The sequence below is a fragment of the Giraffa tippelskirchi genome, chromosome 4 (genome assembly GCF_054371585.1).
Source record: "Giraffa tippelskirchi isolate mGirTip1 chromosome 4, T2T-mGirTip1v1.2.pri, whole genome shotgun sequence".
NCBI lineage: Eukaryota > Metazoa > Chordata > Mammalia > Artiodactyla > Giraffidae > Giraffa > Giraffa tippelskirchi.
The window spans coordinates 88,511,147-88,533,366 of NC_137278.1; the positions used below are offsets into that span (position 1 = coordinate 88,511,147).

A 22,220-nucleotide genomic window follows, 5' to 3' on the forward strand; every position below is an offset into this window, starting at 1 on the left:
TTTCATGGCTGCAATCACCATCAGCAGTGATTTTGGAGCCCCCCAAAATAAAGTCTGACACTGTTTCCACTGTTTCCCCATCTATATATTTCTGTTTTATTCAGTGGTTTAGTCTGTTACCATCGTCATTTATTTTCATGTTTAAACTGTCCTAGGTTTAGCCTGTGGAAACCCTTGATAGCAAAACATGTCAAAAGGTTTCTGTGTTCTTTTGCCATGTTTCTATAGTTCTCTGAATATTTCCTTGTTTTCTGGCACAAAAAAGACGTTCCTGGGTCATCCACCTTCTCTGGCCTAACCCTGGAATTCGTTACTGCTCCGAAGAGCGCAAATTGCCTTTGGACGAAGTGAAGAAAAACACAGCTTCCCAGGCCCACCCAGACCTGAATGGGAGTCTCAGGGAGATGGGCGTGGCTGTGGGCGGGCCTGGTTACCTGGGGCCGCCGGAGCGGCTGTTCTTTGCGTCGCTAGAGCTTGGGGTTGGGGGCACGTTGGCAGCTCAAGCGGCGACACCTGGTGGTGATTCAGGAACCTGCACGGCCGTTAGGGCCTTGGATCTGGAACTTAAGGGTCTCATTGTCTTGCTGGGCCTCCTACTACGTCTCCTGGGATGGGGAACTGGGTCAGCCTCCTTCCTCAGTGTTCTGAGCACCCACGCACACCCCCGCCATGCCCTCCCTGAGCCTGGCTGCCTAAGTCCAGGCCCCAGCCTGAAGGGTTCAAGCTCCAGAGCTGGATACACCCAGAACTGTGAGCTCTTTCCATCTCAGGACCAAGATTTGCTCCAAGGGTTTCCGGACATCCCTAACATTACTCAGCAGAGATAGCTGTCTAGTGAATTACACTCAGTTGCTCAGAAGATATTATGTATCATTAACAGTTATGTTTATAAAGGGTTTATCAAAATTTGGGGAAATGCTTATTGTCTCATATGAAGTAAAAGAAAAATATTTGATGTACAGCAGAGCTGAACATTATTCATTTTAAAAGATTGGAGAGAATTATATCAAAATGTGCATAATAGTGGGATTGTGCAATTTATTTTCTTTTACATTTTTTTAAAAGTTTTTTGTAATTTCTGAAACTTTCATGCTTTGAAGTTTTTCTTACTTTGATGGATTAAAAGGCTGCCCCAGGAAGCCTGCTGGACTAGGGAAGGCTTGGTCAGGCCTCCATTGGCCTGGGAGCAGCAAGGCTGGAGAACCTGCCGTGGCTGTACTTTTTCTTCAGGCCCTTTGAAGGGTGTTGGTCTCCTGGTGGGCTTCGATGGGGTGGGAGCACAAGGCAGCTTTCCCCCGTCCATGTGAACGATGTGATGGGTCACTCCGCCCTTGCTAGTCAAAGCCAGAGCATCTGGGAGTTGCTTCTGGGAGGAAAGAGGACCTCATCCTTTCAGTGCTGTCTGGGGCCCGAGCAGAGAGAGGCTGAGCCGTCTGTGGAGAAACAAGGGAGGACCCTTGACTGAGCAGAGTGGCCAAGGGGGCTTTTTTTCTGAAGATGGGCGTAAGCTGAGAGTTGAAAAGTCCTGCAGGTGAAGTTCAATCGCTGATTCATTTATAGAAGCTTGCTAGGCATTCAGTTCACTATCTAATCCTCATTTGACCCTGTGCCGAAAGTGCTAGTGCTGTCACTACCCCCATTTTACAGATGAGGAAACTGAGGCCCAGAGAGGTCTCAGATCTTGCCAAAGTCACCCAGCTTCTGACTGGTGGAACTTGATTTCAGATTCAGTGCTCTTAACCACCTGACTATGTTGATGGGCCCCTGGAGGTGGCTTTGCCACAGCCTCTTGCAAACCAGACTCCATTCCTGGTTTGGAGGAAAGGAACAGGGATAAAGGAACAGGAAGGATGCTGGAGGGTGGTGGTCGGAGGCCAACATATTAACCCACTGCCCTCTCACCCCCATCTCTTCCAGGCCTCACTGGTCCTACAGGTGTCCTACACGCCGCTGCCTGGAGCCATGCCCACCTTCCCACCCTTAACACCTCTGGAACCCTCCCCGACTCTGCCTGACATGGATATGGTGGCTGGTGAGAAGCCCGCGCTCACCCTGGCAGGGCCTGGGGAATAAGACTAGTGGTGACACCTGAGCCTGGGAACAGGGTGCCTTCCTAGATTGGAGGCTGCCCAGGCCTGGCGAAGAGAGGCCGTGGGTGGGTGAGGAGTCTGTAGAACTGACTTCTGTCTTACAAAATAAAGGAGCAGGAGGCATGCCCCCTAGGTGCCACTAGGATTAGTGTGAGGACGTCCTCCCAGTGCCAGCTGTTCAGGGAGGGGGTTGTGTGGGCGCTGGGTACCCGGCCCTCTGCAGTTCCAGAGAGGTGGGAATTTTAGAGGGCAGGCCTGTGCTGGGGAGGGGGTCTATCCTAGGAGATGCCTGAGCCCCACTCACTCCCCAGAGCCACGTGCCTCCCTGCCCAGCACTCTATAGGCCTTTAGTAATGACATGTGACAAAAGAGCTGGACTTCCCTTGAGAGAGTCCTGAGCTGAAGTCAGGGGATGAGTTCCTGTCTTGCCTTGACACCAAGTAGCTGTGTGACTTCGGGCCAGTCACTCCCTCTCTGGGCCTACAGTTTATTATTTGTGAAAAGTGAGCAGACTGAATTGACTAAGTCTCAAGTTGCCCTTTACTTACTTCTCTTGGCCTTGTGAAGTGAGGACCTAGCCCAGGGTGGCTGGCTTGTCAGTGGTGGTGGTGGGGTGACAGGTCAGCCTGCTGGAGTGAGCAGGAAGCACACAGATGGGCCGGGTGGGGTCTTGCCCGTGGGAAAGATTCTAGCATTTCTCCCATGGTGAAGGGAGCCCATCCCAGGTGTGCCCTGAGCCTGTCCCGGGACCCGTGTGGGGCTCCTGGTGGGGGAGGCAGAGCGGGGCTCCTCTTGTTGGACTTGGCACTGTCTGAGCTCAGAGGTGGGTTGATCCCTCTGGACTGGGATTGAGGGAGGAAGAAGGGGTGCTCCTGGTGACTGAGAGTGGAGAGACCGAGGGTCTCAAATGTCCTGGGACCACTTTGAGGTGGATCTGACAAAGTTAGGCTCTGGCCACTCAGTCCTGCCCCAAAGGTGGCGAGAAGGTCTGTCTGGACAGACATGGCACCTGTTTGGAGATTTGTGTCGGGCGGGGGCAGGCGATGGGGGCGCAGGGCTGGTGGGGGGTGGGGGGCCTTAGGTTGGCTTCCCTCACCAGCTCCCTCCTCCCCTCCTGGGGCTGTGCCCTGCCCATGTGCCAGGTGGGGGACAGAGCCGGGCCGAGACTTGGTCCCTGCTCAGTGACAGCACCGTGGACACAAGATACTCTGGAAAGAAGTGGCTGGCCCCCACGGGTGAGACGCGGGCTGGGCTGTGCCGATCCTCCCGCCTGTAACCAGCTCACTTGCTGCCACCATCAGCTCCCCAGCGTGGGATGAGGCAGCCAGGAGGGCTCCTCCTGCAGGACTTGGTGGGGAGGGCTGGGGCCATTCTGTCTCCTCCTGCCTGCTAACTGGACTGACCACCCTCAAGTTTCAGTTGTTGGAAGATCTTCTTCTTCTCCCTCATCCATCCTGGCTGACCGGTGGGGAAAGAGAGGGGCAGGGGAGGTGGGTGCTGGGCCGTTGGATCTTCCATCAGCTGGGACCCAGGGGCCAGAGGGACCCAGCCTCATTACTACCCTCTCCTCCAGACACAGGAGGAGAGGAGGACACTGAGGACCAGGGGCTCACGGGAGACGAGGCCGAGCCGTTCCTGGACCAGAGTGGGGCTCTGGGCCCGGGGACCCCCATCACCCCGAAGAAGCCACCTTCCCATCCTCCCCCCTACCACCCTGGGGGCAGAAGGAAGAAAAGCACGCCTGCACCCAGAAAGCTGCTGTCGGACAAACCGCAGGACTTCCAGGTGACCGCGGTCTCCTCCTTCAGCCAGAGGCAGCCTCTGAGGCCAGCGTAAAACCTGTCTGTGTAGCTGTGGGGCAGGTCTTAAGGTGGGAGTCTGGTTCCCCCGGGTCCTGGGCAAATGCTCGATGGGGAGGCCATGTCTTGGGGCCTCTAGAAAAAGCCTCTGCCCAGCCCCTGGTTTTACTCTTAAAAAAAAGGGGGGATGTCACTGCAGAGCGCCAATATCACCAGAGCTGTTACCTGTCTTCCCAGCCAGACGTCCCCTAGCCAGTGCTCTGGCTCCTCTGTCCACGGGATTTCCCAGGCAAGAATACTGGCTGGGAATACTTGTTCAAAGTGATGAACAGCATGGGTGTCACCTGGGAGCAAGTTAAAAAGGCAGGATCTTGGGCCCACCCCAGACCCACTGACTCAATCTGCATTCGAACAAGATCACCAAATCTAAGAAGCTCTGCCAATCTTTTTTTCTCTATCCATCCCCCCTGTTAATAGTCATGATTTTTCTGAAGGTCATGTGCAGTTTGAATTTGTTCAAGCTCGTCACAGAATAAAACTATGAATATTAACCCTTTGACTTATTTTTATCTAAAAATCTATCTCATTTAATTTGGGTCCTTTTCTTGTTCTTTTTCTTTTCTACAGAATTTTCCATTTTGATGTAATTGCATTAAGCGATATTTAACTTCAGAACTACTTTAAAAATTAACAACAGGAAACTTCAATATTTATTTATTAAATGCAATGAATTATAAAAATATATTTCAGTTCCAAATTGTGGTAATTTCAGAAAAGTTTTGGTTATAACCCACAATGTTTGCCTGCTTCCCTGATGGCTCAGACAGTGAAGAATCTGCCTGCAGTGCAGGAGACCCTGATTCAGTCCTTGGGTCAGGAGGATCCCCTGGAGAAGGAAATGGTGGCCCACTCCAGTATTCTTGCCTGGGAAATCCCATGGACACAAGAGCCTGGTGGGCTATCGTCCATGCGGTCACAAAAAGTTGAACACGACTGAGTGACTAACACTTTCACTTTCGTGTTTGCCTGACAGACAAAATTCTAATTTATTATTATTTATAAGATATGTTATTGTTTTCTTCTTAACACAAACAAACAAACAAACAAAATTTTGGGACTTCCCTGGTGGTCCAGTGCCTAAGACTCCTAATGCAGAGGGCCCAGGTTCAATCCCTGGTTAGGGAACTGGGTCCCATATACCACAATTAAGACCTAGTGAAGCCAAATAAGTAATAAATAAATGAAAAAAATAAATTTTTGGTAGAAAATTTGGAAAATACAATGGAGAGAATAAAAATCACTCACTCCCTCTTCCCATTGCCATTGATAATATATCCTATAGAAGCTTATTTTTAAAATAAATAATTGCTGGTTAGAAATTAGAACCAGTAAACGCTGTATTTTTTTCATGAAAGCTTTAATACTTTAAAACGTAATATTCTTAAATCTTTTGCCTAACTTTGAGAGCACAGATGTTCTTGAAACCCTCATTTACCAAAGTTCAATGAAGAAAACTCACTTCTAAGAATGTCAGACATTCTGTCTTGCATTTATACTATATAAGAATGAAGTGGGGTTGCATCACTATGTAGCTCTGACCTCTGAGGGAATTGTCAGTGAGGAGTATTCAAGTTACCCAAAAACATCAGCATCGAGGGGTCTGAGATGGGGCTTGTGCAGGTACTGAACAGGGACTGGATTCTCAGGCCAGCCCTGGAATTTACTGCTGGCAGCTTACTTGGGGCAGCCTGAGAGCTCTTATGGGGCTCTCCATGGGGTGTTATAGATGCCAAGGACCTTGGTGGGAAAATACTGTTCTTACAATGTTCATCCTAATTCCTTTTTAATACCTGTCCCAAGAGGCTGGCTGTGGGGGTGGTCCCTGAGATTTCTGACTCTTGCGTGGGGATGGGGGTGCGTGCCTGACTTCTTCCTCTCCTCCGGCTCACAGCCTCTCTTGGCTTTCAGATCAGGGTCCAGGTGATCGAGGGACGCCAGCTGCCAGGGGTGAACATCAAGCCTGTGGTCAAGGTCACCGCTGCTGGGCAGACGAAGCGGACGCGTATCCACAAAGGAAACAGCCCCTTCTTCAACGAGGTGGGAGCCCCTGGGTTAGGGCTAGTGCCTTGGTGGGAGTGCACAGCAGATGCCTGGCAATTCACTCAGGTTTTGCATATGGCACTAGCATTGGGTGGAGAGCAGTGCCCGGTCCTGAGTAGGTTATCTGAGAAGCTGGAGAGAGGGCTCCTGCTCTTACTCCTGCCTTGGGCTCCCCCTGCTCCATGTCCCCACCATCCATGGGGCCGGCCACCCTGTCCTTGAGATGACCACTTCTGTGAGGTTGAATCCCCAGAGCCTGGTGCAGGGCTGAGCCCACCGCACACTCGCTGTGTGGACCAGCCCTGGAGGCTGGGCGGTGGCCGTCTCCTCCCTGCCCGGGCTCAGCAAGCCTTCATCCGTCCCCCTCTCGCCCTGAACCAGCAGACTCTTTTCTTCAATGTGTTTGACTCTCCCGCGGAGCTGTTCAATGAGCCCATCTTCATCACGGTACGTGCGACCCATCAGGGGCTTGTGTGTGTGTGGGCTCAGTGTGTGTGTGTGCGTGTGTAAGAAGTGTAGAAGCCAAGCCTGGGTGACAGGGAGCAGCTCACAGCCTCGCCCTCCCCCCTTCCATTCTGCCTGGCACAAAGATGCCTTCAGGGCTTGGATGCAGGCGGCAGCAGAGTGGGGAGACCCTGATGCCACCCAGCTTCCCCAGGTACCAGACTCATTCACGCTGTGGTCTTTTGATTTTCATCTTATTTGTTTGTCTATATGTCTGCTTCTGGATAAGATTTTGTTTCACTGGACCTTAGCTCTTTCCATCACCCCCACTTCGTCTGAAAGGCAGTATAGTTGAGTGGTTAGAAGTGTGGGCTCTGGAGCCAAACTGTCTGGCTTCTAGTCCTGCCTGTACCCTGGAGGGGACGTGTGATTCTGTACAAGTGGTCTCTCTGTGCCTCTTTCTTCATCTGGAGAATGGGAATGATAATAGTACCTACTTGTGGGGTTCTCATGAGGGTTAAGCATTGCTTAGAATAATCTCTGGGATAGAGCCAGTGCTGTCAAGAGTGTGGGCTGTTATCATTTGGGAAGGAGGAACAACTGGGCTGGGACCTGTCTGGGCCAACATTTACTTGTGGACCAGAGTTTTAGTTTGTCTTTCCTTTCAGGTGGTGGACTCCCGTTCCCTCAGAACAGATGCTCTCATCGGGGAGTTCAGGGTAAATGGTTTATTCTCTTTGAAAGCAGTCAGTTCTCCTTTATCCACATTAGTGGAAACTCTGTGGATGATAGGCAGGGTTGGTGCTCAGAGACCTATCCGTCCTGGTCTGTGTTGGGAAAAATATGATGATAAAAACCAAATAAGATCTTCTCCTAACCCAGAAATCATCTTCACAAAGGTAGTAGAGAAAGAAAGCACTTTTGTTATTGAATAAGATTAAACCAATACGATGGTATTATGGGCCATCTAATAAGAGATTGCAAAGACAGAAAGAAATCTTGCATAGAGCCAAGCAGACACAACCCATTCCATACATATTCTTGAGATGAACAATAAACAATTACTAATGTCCAAGTTAGTGGCCAGGATAGCACCTTCAGGACACATAGTTCACCCTAACTTTACCTGGTAATTGGGGTGACCGTCACAGGAAAAATCAGAAAACAAACTTGCATTTTTATGATGGGAGGTAGTTTTACAATTTGGTTAAGGTAGGCCCTTTCCTTGCCAGAGACTGGAGAACCTGGGGAAAGGCACTCCTGGGTCCTAAAGCCGAGGAACGACTTATCTGGCTTCTAAAAAGATACATTTCAAAGAGTCAGGAAAAGTACTTACATTGACAAGTTTTCTAAGGAAAGTGTAAATCTAAGTCTAAGTCGCTTCAGTCGTGTCCGACTCTGTGCGACCCCATAGACGGCAGCCCACCAGGCTCCGCCGTCCCTGGGATTTTCCAGGCAAGAACACTGGAGTGGGTTGCCATTTCCTTCTCCAATGCATGAAAGGGAAAAGTGAAAGTGAAGTCGCTCAGTCGTGTCCAACTCTTAGTGACCCCATGGACCGTAGCCTACCAGGCTCCTCTGTCCATGGGATTTTCCAGGCAAGAGTACTGGAGTGGGGTGCCATAAAACGTTCTGACAAAAAGAGAGGAGAGGGAAATCGCCCCCCTTCTCTCCAACAGGGGGAATTCAGCTTCTTATTTTTAATTCACATTTGTCTTTACATCTTGGGAAGGCAGTGTGGGACCTGAGTTTAGGCAGCTCTCTTCCTCATTCTGACTATCTCGAGCCAGCGGGACACCAGTGCTCAGTACCCTGAGCTCACCTGGGTTGGGGAGTGGGTCCAGATGTTGGAGTGGTCCAGGGGGGTGGGTGGGGTGATCCTGCCCCTTCATTTGTCACAGACATGCAGAAATGAACAGTCCACCGCAGAGGACCTTGAACTGATAGCACAGGATATGTTTAACAGATTAGCGTAAAGGCAACTGGTACTGGAGATCTTCACAAATGGTGTTTTAATGTCATTCTTATTGATTTTCTCATTTTTGAATCTTCAAGAATTTATCAAATGGAAAGAAAGGGCACAGGTTTATTTGACCCTCCTTCTGCTTTCCAAATAAAATATGGCTCCTTCTCTGAGAAGTAGTCACAGATAGAAAACAGAATCTGTTTTTCTGGAGAAGCAGATTTTTTTTTTTAAGAATGGATTGAGCTTGACTCATTCTATAATAAGTGGGGTCTTATGTTTTGAGTCTCCAATCTTACTGTAAGAACCCAAGGGTTAGGTTAAAAAAGCGTTTTTTTTTTCTAATTATAAAAGTAATCCATGATTTTAAAAAACTTTGTAGTTTTTGAGAGCAATTTTAGGTTCATAGCAAAATTGAGTGGAAAGTACAGAGTTCCCACATATCCCCTGCTCCTACACACGCATAACCTCCCCTAACATCACATCAAAATCTGTAGGGTTTTTTTTAATAGAAAATTATAAAATATAGGAAAAAATAAAAATAAAATAATAATCACCCAAATCTACTACCCAGAGGTAGTACAGTTACGATTCAGTATGTTTCCTTTGCTGTCTTTTCTATGCATAGATATACTTCACCAAACTTTGATCAAAATATATTCCATTTTTTTCCCATGTAATAACGTGACCAACATTTTCTCATGTCTCCAAATGTTCTTGAAAACATGATTTTTAATGCATCAGATTTTTAATTTTCATGCATCATACTTTATTTAACACTCCGCTGGCAGGACTGTGAACTGTGCCTCTTCTGTTTGGTTTCAGATGGATGTGGGCAGCATCTACCGAGAGCCCCGTGAGTTGCCCTGTCATCCTCTTGGGCAGGTCTTTGTATATGGGTTCCGGCTGCATGGGGCACCCCCTTGGGACACTCATCTTTTCTTCTTGGGGATTTTAGACTTTAGAGGTGGAGTCTGATCTTGAAGGTGAGGCTGCAATAATAAAGAAAGGGCAGCTTTCATTTTCTGGGTAAAACAGGTCCCCAGGAATATCAAACCCTCATGTGGGTCTCAGCTGGCCCAGTTGGGGTGCTAAACTGGAAGCCCTAAGCAAAGATTTCTGGAGGCTGGGGTCCCTCCAGATGGGATGGGTCATTTGGATGACGAGTCTAGGATTTCTCCACACCTTGGTCTCTGGTCTTGTCTGGTTACTTCCTGAAGGGGAGGAAAATGGCCTGGGGTCTGGCTTTGGCAGCCTCTGATAGTGGTTTCTGTTGACATTTCTGATTTGGACCTGAATGAACACTCAAAATACCTTTTATTTTAGAACTGGAGTCCTTCCCCCATGTCTGGGTAGATGAGTTCTTCATCTCACCCAATGGAGTCCACCCCGGGTTCTCCGGTGTGGTCGCAGACTTGGGTGCTTCCAATTTGGGGATCACCAAGGGTGTTGTTCCCTTAGGACACGCCTACCTCAGGAAGTGGCTGCTGCTCTCAGATCCCGACGATTTCTCTGCTGGGGCCAGAGGCTACCTGAAAGCGAGCCTCTGTGTGCTGGGGCCTGGAGATGAAGCCCCCGTGAGTACATTCCTCGTCCTCCTCATAAGCACCACCACCTGGCCATGGGGGCACCAAATGAACAAACAAAAATCTTTAGTTTTTCTGATTTAAAAGAATACACGGCAATTGTGAGAAATGTAGACCATGTGGGAAAGCATAAATATGAAAAGAATCACTCATAATTCTGCCCATCAGAGAGAACCACCATTAATACTTTTGTGCGTATTCTCCCATCTATATATACTGTATAGATATTCATTTTCAGATTCTTTTCCCTTATAGATTATTATAAGTATTGAGTAGAGTTCCCTGTGCTATACAGTACATCGCTGTTGTTTATATATAGTAGTGTATTAATCCCAAATTCCTAATTTATGCCCCGCCACCTTTTGGTAACCATAAATTTGTTTCCTAGGTTTGGAAGTCTATTTCTATTTTGTAAATAACTTCATTTGTATCATTTATTTGGATTCCACATATAAGCAATATATGATGTTTGTGTTTCTCTGACTTACTGCACTCAGTATGACAATCTCTGGGTTCATCCTTGTTGCTGCAAATGGCACTATTTCATTTTTTTTATGGATGAGTAATACTCCAGTGTACACACACACGTGCGCGCGCGCGCACACACACACACACACACACACACTCATACACACACACACACACACACACACAGACAAGACCGAAGGATTTTGGAGCAGACACAGGAGCTGGAGGCTTTGTGGGAAAGCCTCCTAATACTCAGTGGCCAGGACCCAGAAGGTAGGTGGATGGAGGTGGCTGTCAGGCATGGATGAGGCAGGCATGGTGGAGGCATGGGGCTGGGGAGCTGATGAGCCTGGCAGGGAGGATGTGGGAGGACCAGGCTGATGAGGAGGACAAATAATAGGGAAGGGCTGCTGCTAAGTCGCTTCAGTCATGTCCAACTCTTCGCGACCCCATAGACAGCAGCCCATCAGGCTCCACCGTCCCTGGGATTCTCCAGGCAAGAACACTGGAGTGGGTTGCCAGTTCCTTCTCCAATGCATGAAAGTGAAAAGTGAAAGTGAAGTCGCTCAGTCGTGTCCGATTCTTAGCGACCCCGTGGACTGCAGCCTACCAGGCTCCTCCGTCCATGGGATTTTCCAGGCAAGGGCTAGGGAACACATATTTTTTGAACTCCTGCTGTGTGCGAAGCTCTGTGTTGAGTGCCTCCTGTGGTATGAGGGGGATTGAAAAAGGTAGATAGTAAGGAGGCTGTTTTTAGAGAAGGGTCTCAAGATTAAGGTTCTCCTGGAGCATTTGTTCTGAGCGGCTGGAGATTTGAGATGTGGCTGTTCCTCTAGCAGCTGCAGGGGAGGGAAGATTAAGATGCTGTTGGTGGAGGACAAGGACCTGTGTTGGTGAATGTCTTGTCCTTGTGGATATTGATTATCTCATGGGAAAATTGGAAATCAGATACACAAATGGTGAGGCAGATACTGAAATGATCAAGGCAGGGGGAGGCAGGAGTTGGGGAAAGCGGGTCTCCAGGGGAGGGCTAGGGAGGTGGAGTCCCTGGGGAAAGCCGCATTTGATGGGGAGGTGGAGGGCAAGGTCCATGAGGAGGTTAAGGTTGAAGAGCTGGCTGATGATGAAGGCTCAGGAAGCCCTGGTGGAAGGGATTAGGGCAGGGAGCATCCCGGGTGCTGTGCAGGGGCTGACAGAGCTCAGGTGGACCAGTCCCTCCCAGGGGCACCTCCCCTGCTCTCTCATTCCCTGTTCCTCTGCAGCTCATCTCTCCAGATGCTGTGCCTTCGTGCTCCTACATGGCATCTCTGAATCTGTTATCCTTTCCTAAAACACTCCTTCCTCCTCTCCCCATTCATCAGACCCTGGTTTTTCCCAGATGAAACCACTTTTCTTGAGACCAGCTCAGAAGGAAACCTGTGTTTTCTGCTCCAGCTCGCCATGGTCTTTGGAATGGGAAGCGTGGCCATCATTTGGTTTCCCATGGCAGCTTCCCAACTTCAGCACTGCCTTCTTCTTTGAAGCCTGACTCACTGGTTATTTCCCTCCTTCTGGTCTCCTGGGCTGTTACCTACCCCTGGTGCAGGAGGGTCCTTGCTGGCAGGTTTCCCTGTTTGCCATTGTTCTGAGACCAGTGTGTCCTCACTGATGAGCCATCAACGTCTGGTCTTACTTTCTTTAAGCCCTTGAGCTCAGAAATCCCTCTCATCGGCAGTTTCTTTCTGCCTCTTTCCCTCCCTCACTCTCAGTGAATGGTCGTTCTTCCTCACTGAGGTTACAGACCTGTTTGAGTGCCCCTGTCTGTTTCCCAGCCCATCAGCTGCCTCCTGCAGCCTGGTCCCCATCTCCCATCCTCTTTCTTGCTCTGTGCTCGCTAGCCCCTGGGGTTTGCTGCTGTATCTACGTGTTCCCCACCCTCCCCATGACATACTGTCCACACCACCCTTTGGTCAGCTTTGGTGGCAGAAGTCACCTGGAGGTGCTATCAACTTCTTTTACTTGGGTGATGTTTGCTTCTTATCCCATTCTCCATGGTGGCTGTTTCCTAACTTTCCGATCTTTCCTAAGCTCTGGCCTCCGCTCCCCTTAGAGAGGCAGAGTTGCACAGTGGCAGCGAAGTGAGGGCTGAAATTCCAGGAGGGCTGAAGTTCCTCTTCCCTTCCTCTCCCAATCCCCACCTCGCCTGCATGTGCTTGAGCCCTGCCTGCTTTCTTGTTCAGCCTGTTCTGCCTCTTCTCTAGCTCCTGTCCTCTGGTCTGTGCCAGGTGCCAGATTTCCTGATCTCAGAATACCGTTGCTTTCACCCCTCCTGTCCAAGCTGTTTTCATTGTCCTTTCAGCCATCCTCAAGGTCACCTAACTCTTGAGAGGACCCCACGTCCCTTTTCTCCAGTCCTTCACCAGCTGCTCGCTTCTTCATTTCTCCAGTGTGCCTCCCATCACCTCCTTCCATGAACCACTTGCCTAAGCCTCACCCATTGCCAAGTCCCGGGAGCTCTTCTCTCATTAATCTGATCTGCTGCTCCACAGTGTTTGATTCCAGAGCCATGTCTTACCTGAAACTCTCTCCTCTTTCAGCTTCTAGGACTCCCTTCATTCTTCACCCTCCCCCCCCCTTTTTTTTTATTAAATGGATTCTTCAAATTCAGCAGCTCAATAGGATTTCACTGCCTGCCTCTCTGCTGTGCCTTTGACATGACATTCAAGGCCCATGAACCTCTAACCTCAGTCAGATTTTGCAGCGTATTTGTCTGTCTGTGGAGGAGCCCATCTCTGTCCATCTGGGCTCCTAAATCGCTCATCTCCAGCCTGGATCCTCGCAGTTCCAGATGCTCAGTTCCAGTTTCCTGTAACAAAGCACATGAACATGTCCCTTTGGCCCCTCTAACTTCACCTATGGGAACCCAGTATCATTTGGTGACCACTCCTCAAACCTGTTCCACATCCTATGTTAGATGATATCTTGGGAAATGGCACTTGTCCCCTTGGTCCCCCAGGTCAGAGGCCTGAACATCCTTCCACATCCCTCAGTCCAAACCTGGCAGTCAACATACACACAGTTGGCCAGTCGTGCTGGTGTGACGACCACAGTGCACGCTTCTCCTCTTTCCCATCCCAAGACCAGAGACCAAGGTCAGGCTCTCATCATATCTTATCTGGGCCTTCGTGTGAATGAAGATGTGGTTCAGCTGCTGTGAATCTAGTTAGCCTCCACATTACCACCAAAATCACCTTCTTTAAACCCAGGTACAATCACGTGATGGGCTTCCCAGGTGGCATGACTGGTAAAGAACCTACCTGCCAATGCAGGAGACATAAGAGACATAGGTTCGATCCCTAGGTTGGGAAGATCTCCTGGAGGAGGGCATGACAACCCACTCCAGTATTCTTGCCTGGAGAATCCCATGGACAGAGGAGCTTGGTGGGCTATGGTCCATGGAGTCACAGAATTGGATATGACTGAAGTGACTTAGCATGCATGCATGCACGAATCACGTGAGTCTCCTCTTAAAAAAACTTGCAGTGACCCACCCTGCCTGCCAGTTACTTTCGGGATGAAGTCCAGAATCCTCAGCATCACATTCAAGGCCATTAGCATTTGGCCTCAGGCTGATTTTGCGGTGCCACTTGCTGGTGTGTACCTGCATGGACTCTGTGCTGTGGCCACACCAGTCAGTGTGACCCTTTCCAGAATGTACTTTCGTTCTTGTCTTTCCATCTGTTGGAAGGCCTTCTCTGTCTCTGTTGACCAAAAGTCAATTTGTTCTTCAAGACCCAATCCAGATACTACTTCCTCCATGATGCCTGCCTTGTCCTCCAGGGAAATTGATGGATCTTTCTTTTCGGTCTCCACCCAATGTTTTGTTAGTTTAGTTAGTTGCTGTGTCCATCTCTGTCACTGAGACTCAGTTTCTTGAGGTCAGGGACAATATAGTAAATATGAACCCTTTTATCTCCCCTCTTGCTTAGTACAGGTCTTGTACACAACAGGTGCTCAATCAGTGATTGTGGCCTATGGGAACGAACAGTGTTATGGATGACTGAAAGCAGAGGAGGTGATCATTTTCTTCAGATGTGAGCTGAAGAAAGTCAGCGTAGAGCTATTAATAACTCCTTCCCAGGCTCTTGTGTGACACGAGGCACTCTGGGATGGAGAATTTGGCTGCGGGGATTCTGAAGCAGGTCTCTACATGCAGACTGAGTGAGGATGGTCCAGGCAGCTTTGCAAGGAGTGGACTGCTGGGCAGCTCTGTTCTCCCTAAATCCCACACTCCCAGTTCTGCATCCAACCTGTGTGAATTCTCATCCAACTTATCTATAAAGTAGGGTATTCTAGGCCCTGGCCCCCTGCAGCATGGGCATCACTTGGGCACTTGTTGGAATGCAGAGGCTCAGGCTCCACCCCAGACCTGTTGAACCAGAACCCATGTTTTAGTTGGAATGTGCAGCAGTGGTCTAGAAGACACTGACTCTCCTGTTTCTAACGTACAGCCAAGTTTGAGACCCACTGCTCAGGGGCTTGCTGTCAGAATTAAATGAGAGTGTGTATAAAATCAATATATATTATTTTTATCATTACTGTTCTAATCAAAACACTCAGCACATGCTATTACATTCATTTGCTTAAAGATGTCTTTCACTGTAAAATGGGGAGTGCCATGCAGACAGGACCTCTGTCCACCTTGTTTACTGCTACATCCCTCGCCCCCGGCATGAGGCTGACAGCTTCTCAGTTGCTCAATAAATACTGGTCGGGTGAATGAACAGACGTTACTGAAGACAGTGGCCAGCCTAGACCTCTGTCAGTTCTGCGCTATTTTTTAATGGGCGGGTTGGGAAGGAGATGATGGTTCTTGAATGCCAGCTGGTGACATGTGCACACATTATTCAAGGTGATCCTCCCAGAGGCTGGGAGGTCAGTGTCATTGTCTCCACTGTCCAGATGAAGCTGAGTCTCAGGCTAAGGAACCTGCTGGAGATCACAGGCTACAAGTGGGCAGGATGAAATCTGCCTGTCTTCAAGATGCACTATTTAAGTGTGTTGGTTGAGCTCTCAGAAAAGGAAGGGAAAACGTTGTGCATGGGGACACATTAAGTAGTCAGATTTGTTTGTATTGTAGCTGGAGAGAAAAGACCCCTCGGAAGACAAGGAGGACATCGAAAGCAACCTGCTTAGGCCGATCGGCGTGGCCCTCCGCGGAGCGCACTTCTGTCTGAAGGTCTTCAGGGCCGAGGACTTGCCACAGAGTGAGTGTGGTGCTCTTGTTGGGTGACTGTGAGGAGGGGACCTTGGGCTGGGCTGCCTCAGGTCCTTGCCGAAGGAGAAGGAGGGGCTGGTCCCCGGCTCCCTCCCTACCTCCTCCTGACCTGGCTTCTGCACCCAAGGGTCTGCTAGATCTGCTAGACCCAAGGGTTTTGACTGTTCTTAGGAGAAAAGCGGCCAGAATGAATGAGAAGTAATATCAATGCTGGTGGAGTCACAGAGATGCAGGCAGTCCTGAGAGTACTAGCGGTCCCTAGGTCTGGTTCAGCATCTCCTAGGCCTGGTCTGGCTGTTGGACCACTCCGTGCACCATTTTCTTGGCTCACACTGGGGGAGAGCATGGTTTCAACCAACAAATGCAGAATGTTCTATATCTGTATTTTAATCCCATTACTTATTTAAAGGGTTTCCCCATGATTTTGGTTCAATTAAACATGTACAGAAGAAACCCATTTATTGGTGTCATTAGTCAAAGCAGAAGCCCTCAAACAATTAGCTTCATGCAAAACTTGTAAACAGGGACCCAAGGAGTCCCTGACTACTTGTTCTCTTGGACTCAGTTAGGAACAGCGCCTGGTATAATGCTGCTAATGCATGCTGGGACCCTGGGCTGGGCTGCCTCAGGTCCCTGCAGGAAGGAGAGGGAGGGGCTGGCTCCCGGCTCCCTCCCTGCCTCCTCCTGGCCTGGCTTCTGCACCCAAGGGTCTGCTAGATCTGTGCCAGCCCAGCTTCCCTTCTGCTCTGCTCTGGGGATGCCTCACACCCTCTCTAGGTTTCCCAAGTGTTTTGGGACTGTTCTTAGGAGAAAAGCAGTCTCCTGGTGCCAATGCTGGGGCGTCAGCACCATTTCAATTTTATTGTGTGCTTATGCCTGGCTCCTACCGATTCTCTTTCCTTCCTCTAGGAAGCCCCAGGCTGAAGACTGGCAGCCCCTGGCTGGGGAAGCAGTTGCTGACATGTTAGAAGGGCTCAGTGTCTCCACTGAGTGGAGACTCCTGGGTGTCCAGTTTGCCTGGGACTGTCCTGGTTTCAGCACTGGAAGTCCCACATCCCAGGAAACTCCTCCTTCCCTGATAAACTGGGACAGCGGGTCACCGTAGCTGTCGCCGAATCTTCATCACCCCAGGAAGGCTGTGGTGGTCACTGCCTGGCTTCTCACAGTGACTAACCTTGTACTAGCCCTGCCCTGTGCTCAGTACATGCTGGGGGAGTTATGCTGAATATTCTAGAGCCGTGGCTGTCAACCCAGACTGTACATTAAATCATCTCTGAAGCTTTAAGGAAGTGCAGGTGCCTAGGCCCTTCCTCCAGTGTTTCAGATTGGCTTGGTTTGAGGTGGGGCTCACCCCCTGGTAGTTTTAAAAGGCCCCCTGGTGGTTTTCTCGCTGCAGGCTATGAGCCACCATTTTGGAGTGTGCATTAGCAGAATTATACCAGGCACTGTTGCTAGCTGAGTCCAAGAGAACAAGTAGTCAGGGACTCCTTGGGTCCCTGTTTACAAGTTTTTCATGAAGCTAATTGAGGGCTTCTGCTTTGACTAATGACACCAATAAATGAGTTCCTTCTGTATATGTTTAATTGAACCAGAATCGTGGGGAAACCCTTTAAATAAGTAATGGGATTAAAATAGGGGTTTAGAACATTCTGCATTTGTTGGTTGAAACTATGCAGAAGTGAGGCTGGGGAGCTTCCAAAGAGGGCTGGGGAAACAGAAATGTTTGCTTTGCTCAAGGTGAAGGGGATGATGATGTTTAGTTGTCTGCAGTGTTGTTTAAATATAAATAAGAAAAGAATACGTGGGTAAATAGAACATAAATATTTGCTAAATATTTGTTAACTGCCGTATTCATGTAGACAGACATTGGCTAGTATACAATTGTTAAGTGTCCCCTTCTCTAATTTTCTCATTCATGTACATGAATTTGCTAGTCAGTCAGTTGTGTCTGACTCTTTGCAACCCCCTATACTGTAGCCCACCAGGCTCCTCTGTCCATGGAATTTTCCAGGCAAGAATACTGGAGTGGGTTGCCATTTCTTTCTCCAGGGGATCTTCCCGACCCAGGGATTGAACCTGGCTCTGCTGCATGGCAGACAGATTCTTTACCATCTGAGTCACCAGGGAAGCCCTTCATATACATATGTACCATTATACAGAACATATATATATATACACATACATGCATATACACATCTATCATCTATAAATATATATGTAAAAATACAGCTAATTTGTAAAACATTGGTTTGAAGCAGCACAGATTAAATTGAAAAACAAAACAAAACAGAATTGACTTATTGGTTACCCTCAGGAAAATCACTGTGCTCATGGATATAAGGGAAAATGTCAGACAGGCACCAGTAATGGGATATTATTATAACAACTTCCAATCTTTCTCTGGATTATTTATCGCTTTTAGTTTTGTAGATTTCTAATCAATTAGTTAATCAGTTGGACCTGTTCAGAATGCCTTTGAAAATAGGGGGGACAGTGAACCGATTGTTTGGAGCTGGGCAAAGGAGCAGCACAGCACCTTCAGGAGCTGCTGTTTGGAGATGGTCCTCCTTCCCCAGAACCCTGGGCTGAGGGGTCCATGGCCTCTCTCTTGGGGAGTCCCTGCATTGTCGGGAGACACAGGTGGGAAGTGGGGGTTTTGAAGATGGAGAGCAGGCAGGCAGTGATCAGCATGTCTTTCTCCTCAGTGGACGATGCCGTGATGGACAACGTGAGGCAGATCTTTGGCTTTGACAGTAACAAGAAGAACTTGGTGGATCCCTTTGTGGAAGTCAGCTTTGCAGGGAAAATGGTAAGAAGCAAGTAAACAAGAGGGCTTGTGGGAGGGTGACAACTGGCGTCTCTGTGGATGGGCGCTGGGCACTGTCCTGTTGAGCAGCACAGAGTGAGGGGTGCACAGGGCCTGCCATCGGAGGCTGTGCACATGTGGTGTGTGGGGGCACTGATCACGGGACTCGGGGTGAGACACGCAGGCCCAGCTCTCTGGGGCTGCCACGCACACACACAGGTCTGCCCATGTGTGCGAGACAGACAGACAGGTGTGGATGGACACGGAGAGGACATATGGAATATTTGGGGGAAAATTAAGCAATAGTAAAGCAAACCAGATGTGAAAGCACAATGATAGGGAAACAAAAAAAAATATGCAGTAAAACCATAATGATTATTTTTAGAAAGTTGTGCCAGGAGTTGAGTGGAGTAAAGCCACTCTGGTGGGGGTCCTGGGGATCACATACCTCTCTTCCTTCCTGCCCAGAGCGGGGCTGTGGCTCCTCTCCCTCTTGACTTCTGCCTGGGACTCTTTCCTCCATCGCACTTCAGGGCCGGCTTTGCCCACCCTCCAGGCTCTCCCTGACAGCCTCGGCTGCTCCCAGGCTTCAGTCATCGCCTCTCACAGAGGAAGCCACAGCTGTGTTTAACTCTGAGCCTTCCCTTCAGCTCCAGAACTCCCTGTGCTTTTGCACATCCCTATGTGCTGCCCACCCACCTCCTGCTCACCCTGTAAAGGAGTCCTTTTCTGCCTCTACCGCCCCACTTCCAGAAACTACTGTCTTTACCAGTACCACCATCAAAGGCAGAAAATGCTGGCCTGCCTTGATTCTTCCCTCTTTTTTGACCTCCCTACACCAAGATCCCACTGCTAGCTTTTGCCTTTAAAAATCCCGAGGTCTTTTCCTCCCTCCATGCCCCTAGCCACTGTCATCTCTCCCCTGGGCCACACAACAGCCTTGCGTCAGTTCTCTCGTCTGGGTTCTCGCCATAGAAATCCACCAGCGTATTTAGTGTAAAAGACAGCTCTGTCTGTAAAATGAAGTTCAAACCGCGTAACCTGGTTGACCAGAGCTCACCCAGACGAACTTTCTGGCCTCATCTCCATGGCCAGTATTAGCTTGTACAGTCTTTGTGCGAGTGCGGAGCAACGCGCCCCCTCCTGGGCGGACGCAGCCCTGCAGCCCGCTCGGAGGGCGGGTTTCAGCGCCACTGGCTGGCTCGCCGCGCTCAGCTTTGGGTACAAACCGCACAGCCCGCGCGTGCCCGTGTGTCTTCTCGTCTGCCCTGCGGTCACGCCTCTAGCCTTTCCCCGGGCCTGTGCACTCCTGGCTCCTTCCTGGCCTTCCTCCCCACAAAATGTGCTGCATCGTTCAAGATCCAGCTTCTGTCACCCCCACAGGCTTGCTGTGTTAATTCAGTCCTCGGGGGTCTACGCGGTCTTAGGCACTGCTCTCTTTTAAGTCCGTTTTCCAGTGCTTTAGGTTGTTCGTTAGCATCTGTCCTCGGCAAATAGCCGGACCGCGTTTACTCTTAACCTCAGAGCAGAGACTGTGGTGGAAATACTGGAAATGGGGGAGAATGACATATCCGGAGGGATCGGCCTCCGCCCCTGCTCCCGGAACCCCACTCCGCTGAGGCGCCTCTGACCCAGGGAGTCGGCAGGGTGGGGTCGCGCCCTCCCGGGTCCCACCATTGGAAACGGGCGGGCGAAGCAGAAGGGCTGAGAACCAAGCCGAGTGGACCGAGGGTTCGCGCCTGCAGCCAGCTGCGCTTTGCTCCGGAGGCAGAGGCGGGGAGGGGGCAGACAGGCAGGCGTTGTAGGACAGTTGAGGGAGCGTTTACAAGCTTAACAGCAAACGCTAAAAGCGAGGGTGATGATGGAGGTGGTGTGCGCTCCCATTCACACAGCACTTTGCAGTCTTCCTTTTCAGTTAATCTATTCTTAGATTCATTTTGGAAAGAAGAAGATCTGCCTGTCCATCCTACCAACAAAGGACCCTTGAGGTCAGGGGACCAATTGCTGAGGTCCAGGTTGATTTCAGAACGGAGTAAGGCCTTGGATAAGCTTATTTCCTTTGCCTGCTACCTGCTACCACCTCCACCCACCTCCCCTATTTTGTTTTCTTTCCTTCTTCTTTTATTATTGATGCACATGTTTATTAAGGAATTTTGAAAACTACAGAAGAAAGTAAATAACATTACCTGTAAAGCATCATACAAAATTTATGTTTGGTGCTTATCTGTCTAGCCTTTTATTTTATTTTACTATGTATCAATATTAGATGCTTTATTGAAGCATTTTTTAATCATTTAAAAATACAAAATTTGGGAGAACTGTTCAATGAACATTTACCCACTGGTGTGGCCTCCACTTAGATGAAACAATTGTGAGTGTTTTGCTGCATTTACTTTCTCTCTATGTATCATTTGAAACAACTGAATCATTTGAAAGGTAGTTACACACTTTGCCTCTAAAGGCTTCAGCATACATCTGAGAAAAAGAAAATTCTTTGTAACCACAATAAAATTATCACACCTAGGAAATTAGCAGTTATTTTCGACTCTTGTCAGATATTGGCTCATATAAATATTTTTGATTATCCCCCAAATGTCTTTCAGAACTGGTTTAATTTTGTTCCAATCTAAGACCCAACTGGAATTTTTGCTCTGCATTGGTCTCTTCTGTAACAACCTTACTCCCATGTCCCTTCCCATTTTTCTCAGCCCATGACATTGCATTTTTGAAGAGCACACGCCATTTGTCCATGTCCTGGGTTTGTCCCACCATTTCCTTCCAGTGTTGTTTAACTTGTTTTTCTGGCCCCTGTATTTCGAAGTCAGGTCTCAAGATCAGATTAAATTCAAATGAACAGTTTTGGCAGGAGCACATCATAGGTGATGTTTCATACATTGTATTTGCATCACAACAGGAAACAAAATGTCAGCATGTCCCATCACTGGTTACTTGGTTAATGTAGTGTCTCCAGGTCTCTCCCTTGTCAAAGCACACACTCTGCTTTGTACTTTGCAAGTAATCTGTGGAGACAATCTCAGTTTGCTGATATCCTGTTTCTCAACAACCTCTTACCTAATGGTCCACGTAGCCATTGACCTCCTTTCCTCAAAGAGTCATTCACTGGGGGTTGCAGAGGGGTGATTCCCTCATTATCATTCCTCCCTTTATTAGCTTTTTTTTTTTTTATGTAAAGAAGAGCTTCCCCTCTCTTCTTCCCCTTTGAATGTTAATATGCTGCTTCATACTTATTAATTCAGTGTGTTAAAATCAGTCACTATGGTGCTAGATATGTGAACCCTCCTGCCTTCGAGCTGCTCCTCCAACCCAGGCTAATACAGGGCTCATGGGAAATGTCTGTGGGAGAGGTAACACGAATTTTAAACTCATTCACACTGGGCTATAAATGTTCACTGTGGGTCTTAGACAAGTGCAGTTTTGGTTTGGGCTTTGGGTCAGAGTCTGATGCCCTGTACCTGGCCTTAGGAGGGACTGTGGTGGGATGAATGAAGGCAGGAAGGAAGCAGGCAGTTTGGCTGGACAATCTTGCTGAGCACTTACTCCAAGGACTAGAATTAGTTTTCCTAACTTGAGAGATAGGAAAGCCATGTCTCAAGACATGTGTTTTTATTCCACATTCCCAACATAGTAGGGTGCTGTGATGATGACTAGAATCAAGACGGACCTGCCTTCAATTCAGTGGCTTTCCT

General features: G+C 48.9%; 1 protein-coding gene across 50 annotated transcripts in view; it reads left to right on the forward strand.

The window, feature by feature from the left end:
• The window catches only part of DYSF (dysferlin), a 226,425-nt gene that overhangs the window by 57,296 nt on the left and 146,909 nt on the right, over positions 1 to 22,220 (forward strand). For 20 of the 50 annotated variants that reach the window (XM_081590434.1, XM_081590440.1, XM_081590435.1 and 17 more), the window contains exons 5-13: positions 1,918 to 2,032; positions 3,664 to 3,875; positions 5,858 to 5,986; positions 6,374 to 6,436; positions 7,102 to 7,152; positions 9,222 to 9,252; positions 9,858 to 9,973; positions 15,570 to 15,696; positions 18,413 to 18,516. In XM_081590434.1, the coding sequence (XP_081446560.1) occupies positions 1,918 to 2,032; positions 3,664 to 3,875; positions 5,858 to 5,986; positions 6,374 to 6,436; positions 7,102 to 7,152; positions 9,222 to 9,252; positions 9,858 to 9,973; positions 15,570 to 15,696; positions 18,413 to 18,516 (948 nt within the window). Of the gene's footprint in view, positions 1 to 1,917; positions 2,033 to 3,232; positions 3,326 to 3,663; positions 3,876 to 5,857; positions 5,987 to 6,370; positions 6,437 to 7,101; positions 7,153 to 9,221; positions 9,253 to 9,857; positions 9,974 to 15,569; positions 15,697 to 18,412; positions 18,517 to 22,220 lie in introns of all 50 variants that reach the window. The other 30 variants (XM_081590413.1, XM_081590393.1, XM_081590401.1 and 27 more) reach the window with 4 other exon arrangements.